At 38.1% G+C, this 9,731-nt stretch overlaps 1 protein-coding gene across 1 annotated transcript in view; it reads left to right on the top strand.

The window, feature by feature from the left end:
* Nucleotides 1-2,272, top strand: part of Commd8 (COMM domain containing 8) — a 12,024-nt gene extending 9,752 nt beyond the window's left edge. The window contains exons 4-5 of the mRNA XM_004645662.2: nucleotides 153-308; nucleotides 1,725-2,272. Coding sequence (XP_004645719.1) covers nucleotides 153-308; nucleotides 1,725-1,745 — 177 coding nt within the window. The 3' untranslated portion in view covers nucleotides 1,746-2,272. The remainder of the gene's footprint in view (nucleotides 1-152; nucleotides 309-1,724) is intronic.
* The last annotated feature ends 7,459 nt before the right edge of the window (nucleotides 2,273-9,731 follow it).

The raw sequence follows: 9,731 nt of genomic DNA, 5'->3' as shown, positions 1-9,731 counted from the left end.
TTTTTCTTTCCTGAACTGGGGACTGAACTCAGGCCCTTGTGCTTGCCAGGGAAGCACTTATTCCACTGAGCCTCCTCCCCAGCCATTGTGATGCATTTTTAATATAGTACGTTGAACTATTTATTAATGACGATTTTCCTAATTTTATACAGCTTGCACTTTCTAGTGACAAGATTGCTACTTTACAAATGCCACTTGTAAGTCTTCATCTAGATGTAAAAGAAAATGGTGAGGTGAAGCCATATTCAGTTGAGATGAATAAGGAAGAGTTGCAGAATCTCATAAATTCCTTGGAAGCAGCTAATAAGGTATTGCTCTTAACTTTATCATATTGTTTAAATGGTTTTTTATTGTTACCCTTAGAACAGTAAAAGAAAAATATACAGGCTTTTTTTTAATTTTTCTCTGATATTTTATCAGTATAGAAAAATCTGATCTCTAAGATAAGATTGAATGAATGAATTACAACTTGTTCAATTACTGTTGGAAATAACTTATCAAGTAGTTATTTTTGAAAGAACAATAGTGCTATTCTAAATGCTGGATTGGCTTTGCTTCAGTGCTCACTAATAATAAAAATAAAATTTTACTTTGGGACCATTGTATTACTAGATGAGTTTTTATGATTACTAAAGTTAGTTGCTGATCTAAAAAAACCTTAATTAGCTAGATATATGACAGAAAGTTGCTTTTGTAATCCTTTAAGTTCAGAAGATAAAATATTACTTGTAGTAATACTGGGTTTAGACGACAGAAACAATGACTATCTTAAAAACTTTGGTTTTACAAAGCAATAACGAAATAACAGTAATGACTCCTGGTGTTTCATAAGTGACAAAAATAATCTTTAAACATTAGAAACTATTGCTGTGAGGAGGAAGTATGTGTGCGTACATTCCCTCGTTATTGCTTAGCGTTTTCTCAGGTCATGCATCCTGGCCATTAGGTCTTGGTGATTCTTACTCACTTCTGTTGTCATGATCAATCTTTTTTATCCTGTCTTTTAATACACTGACAACACTAGCTGCTGCTTATATGCTGCAGTTGCTCAGACATTTCAATTTCTTGATAACTGGCCTTATGGTTTGTGTCTAGACGTCCTCCAAAGCTCATGCACTCTTAGGTGGGCATTTTCAGAGTTGGCTGGATCTGGAGTGTGTGATTACTAAGTCAGCTGGCTTGGCATGGTTCTGCTGGGATCAAGAAATGATGTTGGGATTGATTCATAGTGGGATAATGAGATTTAGAGTGTTAGCGCCTCCCACCCTATGTGGCCTCCGTAAGATATAAGGGACAGAAATAGAGTCCTCTTCTCATTGCTGGCTTGCTGCCACACCACCCTGCCTTGGAGCCAGCCATCTGTGGACTGAAACCTCTTCAAACTATAAGGCAAAATAAACCTTTCCTCTTTTAACTTTGGGTGACACACGTTGTCTCAGCAATGAGAAAAGTAACTAGGACAGTTGGTCTACGTGCTCAGCAAGCAGGCTAGTAGCTCAGGCCTGCCTTGCTTTTGGATTGGGATAAGTATGTGAGAGGGAGAGTAAGTCCTGAGTGACGTAAGCCACGGAGCCCCACAGACAAGTGCCATCATTACTGTGCATTGTACTTGCTTGTTATTAGCTCTCCATATCCTCCTTCTGAGATGTCAAAGCATTTCATTTAGGGTACATGGGAATCTTTCTGGTATGACCTGATAACCCTTCTCTGACTTTTTTTTTAAGGTGGTCCTGCAGTTGAAATAACTGGAAATGATGAATACCAACATTATCAGATTTTCCTGCTACAATTGATGTGGCGGAGTGAACATGTGTTCTGAAACCCTGCAGCACACTGACTGCTACACCAAGCTGAGAAAGAAGCAGTGTTGAGATTAGAAAGATAAAAATCTATTCATGTCTCTTAAGAACAGGAAATTACTTGGTTGAAAGGAAATGCATAAAATGAAAGTAAAACAGCTATGGTAGTTTATATTTTCATAATAACTGTTTGGTCTCCTTTACCAATACTTGGGAAATCTTTGTTAATAGTTTTATTAAAGCTAAAAGTAGTTTCTGAGGTAATATAAATATACAAATGTAATGAAATATGTGAGTAACAAGGACATGTATTATGGGTATATAATAAATTTATGAAATTTAAGTTTGTAAGAGTATATATGTTACATGTATAACTCAGGAGATACCATATATTTTTCATTCAAAGAAAATATATCACATTTCTTAAGAGAAAAGGTCTTTTTGAGACATGAACAAGAAAACTTAAAAATATCTGAATAATTCTGAGTATGAATTGTAGAAACTAAAATCTAGGACACAGAAAAGGTTAAAGCAACATTATTACTTCTGTATTTCTATATCTGATTAGGAGGCTTCTGTAATAAAAGGAATACATTAATACATTGTTTTAAATGTCAGGTAATACTCTACAGGTCTGGTTAAAGGTTTTTGGTTATACATTTTTAACATTGAATTTAACACTTTAGGATGTTAAACACTTTCAGATGTTTATCTTCATTGGAAGATAAGCCATTTTTATTCCCAGCTAATTTTAAAAACGAGTATTCTGAACAAATAAAAAGAGTTGTTTTATTTTTATGTGTTTTTAAATGACACCTTCCATAATAGCAGTTAATTATAATTAATTAATACATAATTAGTGTTTCATGTTTGCAAGCTTCATGTTTCCTGAAAGCATCACACAACTCCTAGTTATGTCCAGAGCAGTTATACTATTCTTTTCAGATAGGTGAAGTTAGGCTGAGAGAGTTTTAATGTCTGAGTGTAATCTAAGCAGTGCTACTTGAAATGAGTCTGTACACTGAGACCAATCTGTGAATTGTTTGTTATAGGTCAGTGATTAGAAAAGCTTTGGTTAGAATGTTCATCAGTATAGTGTATTGCTTTCTTCATCAAGAAAATTTGTTTATGGAAACTATTAGCAGAAGTAAGCAGTGTGCTTGATGTGGTTGTTGATTTATACTCTTTGCAAGTTCCTTGTGTCATTATGGACCAAAGTCAGTTCACAGACCAGTACTTCTGAGTGGCACTGATCTTGAGATTTGGTCTGAATTGCAGTCTTCCAGACAAAATTTCTTTGCAGTACTAGGGATCAAACTCGAGACCGTGTGCTTGCCTGGCAGACACTTATGCTGCTGAGCTATGTCCCTGACCCGAGAATTTCTTTTACAAGGAAAGTCTCTTGCTCCCGATAGTACCCTGCGGTGACATGATATTTCATTGCCATGTTCAGTAGTTCGATTGAAATCTAATCAGCAAACTATGTACTACATTTAAAGGGTACTTTGCTAAGTTTTGACACACCCACGCAAGCATCACTGCAACTGAGATAGTGAACTCTAGTAACTCCTGAGAGCCTTCCATCCTTCCTCTAGGTAACCATTGATCTGCTTCCTATCACTGCAGGCTGGTTGCATTTTCAAGAGTCTAGTGTAAATGGGATCATACTGCATGTATTTTTGTTTGTTTGTTTGTTTCTTTCTTTCTTTCTTTTTTTTTTTTTTTTTTGGCAGAACCTGAGGGATTGAACTCAGGCCCTTGCGCTTGCCAGGCAAGTGCGTATTCTACTGAGCTATCTCCCTGGACCCCCATACTGCTTGTATTTTTCTTCCCCCCTGCCCTTTCTTTGGTGTTGGAGTTTCAACCAAGGGCCTGTAGATACTAAACATGTGATCTACCACTGAGCATAGTTGTACTCTGAAAAAAAAGTCTTATTTCAGCAGCGTTTTGAGGTTTTGTCCATGTTGCATATATCAGTAGTTCATTCCTTTTTACTTGTATTTTAACAGTTACTCCATTGTAGTGTTCTTTCACAGTATAAAACTGTGAAAGAGTTGACCTGCCGATAGACACTTTGGTTGTTTCACGTTTTGGGCTTTTACAACACAGAGAACACTGTGAACATGTTGTATGCATCTTATGGGGGGCTTTCCTTTGAATAGAATGAAGTGGTTGCCTTGTATGATGGGACAGTGTTTGTGCTTTCCAGAGTGGTTTTACCATTTTGTTCCCACGACAGTAGTGTGAGAGTTCTCCAGAGCACTGTGACCTGGTATGGTTAGTCTTTATGATTTCGGGTGTTCTAATCTGTGTGCAGTGCAATTTCCCCATGCTTTTACTGATCCTTTCTTTAGTTACTAATAATGTAGAGTATCTTTCAACATGCTTGTTTGCCATCTATACATTCAGTGTTTGTTGAGATCTGTTGTCCAGTTTTAAATAGGATTGTTTGTTGCTTGAGTCAGAGACTTCTTTTTGCTGATTATAAGACCATCATCACATACATGTTGTGGATATTTTTTCCACTCTATTTTTATTTTTAATTTTTTCTTCCAAAAGGACCTTAGTCTTTTTAGAAGAGCTGTACATTTACAGAAAGGTAGAGAAAGGTACAGTGTACAGCAGCAAAGCCCTGCACCACATACATGGCCTATTAGGAGCTGGGCCACATGTGGGAAGTGGGCAGCAGCGTGAGCAAAGCTTGATTGGTGTTAATAGCCGCTGTCTTGGCTCACATTACCTCCCAAGCTGCATGTCAGCGCAGCAGCAGTATTAGCTTCTCATGTCACCAAGTCTGCTGTAGACCATGCCTATGGTGTGACAGATCTGGGTTGTGTGCTGCTCCTTTGCTCCTTTTAATCATCTGGAAGCCGCTCCCACCCACCACCATCTCAGGAAAGATTGTCTTCCATGGTAAGCAGGTGGCTAGTGGTAAAAGATTCTTCATGCTGAGATTTTCCCATTTGTAAATGCCTCACATTGGTATAGTTTTGGTATTGAACTAATATTAATATTATTAGCTGAATTCCACAGTTTATTCAGAATTCTTGAATTTTTACCTAATTTTGATTCCTGTTCCAGGATGCCATCCTAGATAACAGTATTACATTTAGTTATCACATTTCCTTGGGTTCTTTTGTTGTCCCAGTTTCCTAGACTTTATCTTTGATGACCTTGACAATTTTGAGAAAAATGGGCAGGATATTTTGTAAAACAATTGGGATTTTTCTGATTTTGTTTTTTCATAGATGAGGGGCTGTGGGATTTGCAGAAGAAGGTTGCAGAAACAAAGTGACATTTCCGCCACATGCCAAGAGGGAACACTGTTAAGGTGGTTGATGATCTGATGCTGGTCTTGATCACCTGGCTGAGGTGGTGTTCACTGAATTTCTTCACTGTGAAGGTAGTCTTTCTTTCCTCTTTTCCACACCATACTTATTGGAAGGAAATTGCCCTTTTCAGCCCATACCTAAAGGAAAGGACTGTTGTGCTTCTCTGAGGGTGGAATATCTGCATGAATCACTTGGAATTCTGCTGTACAGATTGGCTCTTTTTCTCAGTTTCATCACCCATATCAACATAGATTCATAGGTGCTTATTTTCTGTTCAAGTTAGAATCCATTTTTGCTTCACCACTGAAATTCCAGCTTCGGCCTTTTGGAGCAGTTTTGTTGCCCACGTGTCCCTGTGAGTGCATCTCCATCAGTGTGAGTGGGTTTTCTTTTGGGAGCATTTGAAAAATCTTTTTAAAGGAACCATTTTAATATCTTTAAGATATTCTAAGCTCCTCTTATATATTTCTTACCCAGGCTCAATCAGCCGTTTTCCCACAGAACCTTTTCTTTTTTTTTAATTGAAGCATATTAGAAACCAAGCTAGGTGTGTTGTGCTTATTGCTACTGGGGTATTGCAGCTTGTAGGCCCTCACAGAACTGATAGAACAAAGAATTCTGTGTCTATATACTAACCTGTATACAGCTCTATCTCTATCTTTAAATATTTCTTTATATAACTTTATGTATCTATTATAAGCCAAATGGGCATTAGCATGTAGATTTTTCTAGCATCCTACACTTTGCTATGTGTAGATTCCCACTCCCAACACTGAGAAACATGAATTCTAGCCCAAACTATCCATTTGTTTAATTCATTCATCTGTAGAAATACTAGAGTTACTAATCTAGGCCTTTGGGGAACAGCTTTACTAGCAAGAATTTATATGCACATGGTTTCTCTTTAGTTGTACACCTGCTACCAATTTCTGAAGTTAATGTAGGTCAGCACCTTGTTTACTTCATTGTTTATTTGTAATACAGTTGGGTTTATTTATTTTTGCCACAGTCTGTATTGCTTTTTGGAATACCTAAGCTTCTTAAATGATTTAAAAATTAGTGTGCTTTTACGTTGCATGGTTCTGTCAGTTTAGACAAATGCATAATGCATATTGTATGTCCTCTTAAGGACACACATTGGCTGCTTCCATTTATTATGAGCATTCCTAGGCATGTTTGTATGTGGTCTTGGGTTTTTAAAATACCAGGGTAATACCTAGGAATAGGTTGCTAGATCATGTGTGAGGCTATGCGTGATAACATGAAATAGCCACATTGGCTTTCAGAGTGGACAAGCTCCTCCCTCTTTCCCCTCTTGAATTTGTTATAACATAGCAGGAAAACTACTTGCTTAATTTTTAAAGGATAGTACATATTTGTTAATTATATGCATCTTGTACAATTGATCTGTAGAACTTTTTCATCTTGCATGACTTGAAGTCTGTGCCCATTGAATAGCAACTAGCGCCGTCCTGTTTTCTGTTCCCCCAGCTCTTGGAAATCACCATTCTACTTTATGCTTCAATACTTGGCTACTCTAGATATTTTGTATGAGCAATCATAGTATTTTCTTGTTCAGTGACCAGCTTATTTCGCTTACTATAACATTCCCAAGCATTTATTTTTCAAAGGGAAAAATCATATCCCTCTTCTGTATTTACATTGCATCTATTCACTTACGAGTTGATGTTCAAGTGTTATACTTTTTGGCAGTTGTGAATAATACTGCAGTGAACAGAAAGGGCAGACATTGTGAGATTTTTTTGTTTTTTTAAGAATAAATTATCATAGGGCTGGAGAGCTAGCTCAGTAGAATAAATGCTTGCCTGCCAAGCAAAAGGTCCTTAGTTCAATCCCTGGTACAATGAATAAATAAATAAATAAATAAATAAATGGAGTAAGTTGTCAGATGTGAAATTGCTGAATCATAGTTTGTTAAATTTGAAGACGCTGCATACTGTTTTATGTGGCATTGCAAGATTTTGCTGTCATACCAGCAGTATGTAAAGAAGCCATTTTCTCTGCATCCTTATCAGTATTTGTAATTTTATTTTGCTTGCTTGGTTTTATTAAAATTATTGCATCAGGGTGAAGTGATTATATCATGGTTTTGATTTGCATTTCTCTGATGATTAGTAATATAAAAGGCTATTTATGATGTAGACATGTTTTATTTCTAACTTTATTTCAATATTCCAGTGTATAAGTAGGTTTCCTGATTTTAATGTTTTAAAAAATCAACTGTTTCATTGGTTTTTTTGGTTTTTTTTCTTTGTTTTTATTTCAATCTTTATGCTCCAGTCTGTTATTTCTTTTTAACTAACATTCGGCTTAGTTTTCTTCTGCTTTTGTTTTTCTGCTTTTGTTTTTCTGTTGGGTTGTACATTTGGGTTGTGTATTAGATTTCTATAGGTATGAGAAGATGCATGAAAAAAGCAATTTAGAAGAAACATTTATTTCGGCTGGTGGTTGTAGAGGTTTCAGTCTATGGTTGCGGGTTCATTATTTTCAGGTTTATCGATGAGGTAGAAACATACGACAAAAGGAAATGGTGGAGGGCAGCTCTTTACTTTTTGGAAGCCAGGAAGCAGAAATAGGGTCAGAGAAGCAGGGACCTTGTATGAAGCAAGATTTGTCTGGACTCGTGATTTCAGTCCATGCTCAGTAAGCTCCAGTGCAGAAACAGCAAGGTGGAAGGGCCTGGGAAGAGAGTGCTGCTCACCAGGAAGCAGAGAGAGAAAGAAGGAACCCGCGAGGACCAGGCGCCCTGCCAGGTAATTCCTATGGTGACCTGCCTATAGCCAGGCCCCTCTGCCTGATGTCACCCTCAGCTGTTGACGTCAGTGGTGGATGAATCCACTGTTGGGTAAAGTGCTCCCATGACTCCATCATCTTTCAGAAGTCCACTTCTGAGTGCATAAAAGTTTTGGGGGGACATTCTAGATCTAACCATAACATACTTCCATCATTTAGGTCTCTATTCTTCATTTTCGTTGCCTCCTACTAGCTCAGGAGATCATAAACCCATTGATAATAGAATAAATTGGTTGAGTCAGAGTTCTTAGGATCATTTCCTAGAAGCCCTCCATCTGAACACTGCTTCTACTGCTGGACCATGTTTTCCAACACATGAGCTTTTGGGAAATGTTTAAGATTAATGATTATAGGGCCGGGGAGATAGCTTGGTGATCTCAGTGCCTGTCTGGCAAACACAAGGACCTGTGTTCCATCCCTAGTACCACATGCCATACCAGCCCTGCGCCATGCCAGCCACCGAAACCAGGTATGGTTGTGCACATCTGTACTCTCAGCACTGGGGAGGCTGAGACAGTAGGATCCCTATGAGTCTGAGCTGCATAGCAAGACTCTGTACCAAATAAATACATAAATAAAAAAGATAAAAATGATTGATGATTATAATCAGGTGTTTAAGGCTAGAAGACTTATTTAAGCACTGCCTTCATAGTATCATAAATTTTGGTTATTGTGCTTTTATTTGTCTCAAGGTATTTTCTAATTTCCCCTTTGATCTCTTTTAGAGATTGTTTGTGAAAAAATGTCTGTACTATCCAGTCCTTGTCAGGTATCTAGTCTTCTGCACCATTGATCTCTAGCTTAATTCTGTTGTACTCTGCAGATACTTGGTGAGATTTCAGTCTTCTTTGATTGCTTCAGATCTTCATTATTGATCTGTCTGCATGTTCTATCCATTACTAGACACTGAAAATGGTTTTTTATTGAAGTATCTAGTTATTATCATGTTTCTGTCCCTTCAGTTCTCTCAATGTTTAATGTATGTATTTTGATGCTCTGATGTTGGATACACAGGTATTTATAATTGTCTGGTTCTTGCTGGAGAGTTGGACCTTTCATTTTATAGTATACTTCTCTTTCTGTGGGTTCGTCACAGTTAGATGGTTTGTTGGTTTCTGGTATCGGGAAGAAATAATCACTTGTCTCTCTGGTGTCTGATTAGTGCAGGTTTGTGGAGCAGCTGCAACCCACCCCCTCTGTTGTCAGCAACCCTCAGGCTTCTACAGTGTTCTGGAAACTTCAGTGCTCTCAGGCAAGAGAGAAATGTCTCTTGGGTAGTGCTAGAAAGTCAAAACATTGTACATAGTTTTGTCTTCTCCATAGAGAGAGAGGCCACTGAACTGTGTCTGCCCTTCTGTGCTGCAGGCCTCCAGAACAGCAGCAGGCGGCCTCCTGCCTTCCATTCTCAGAAGCCCAGGCATGTAGACTACACCAAGCCCCATTATTCCTCTGAATCAGAAATCTGTCGGTCACGCAGTCCTACAGAAAGTCAGGACACTGGACTTGTGTTTTATCCCTTTCCCCTCCCTGGAGAAGGCAAGTTAGGGATGTCCTCTGGTCACATCCTGAATGGCAAGTGAGTGCAATCAGGTTTTCTAACGGAGCTGAAGCTTGGTTTGTGTTCATCCGTGGTCTAGATACCACTTAATGCTTTCTAGATTAAACACAAGGGAACTGTTCTGTGTATCGCTCTTGTCTCGGTGTTTTGCAGTTCAAACTGATGGGGGAGGAAAGTGTGGGGCTTTCTGTTCTGTCATCTTGCTGTCACTTTATTTGCATTTCTAGC

Source organism: Octodon degus, unplaced genomic scaffold (genome assembly GCF_000260255.1).
Source record: "Octodon degus isolate 3935 unplaced genomic scaffold, OctDeg1.0 scaffold00235, whole genome shotgun sequence".
Classification (NCBI taxonomy): Eukaryota; Metazoa; Chordata; class Mammalia; order Rodentia; family Octodontidae; genus Octodon; species Octodon degus.
Note: the sequence above shows the minus strand (reverse complement) of the source record. Positions and strands in the feature narration are given on the sequence as shown.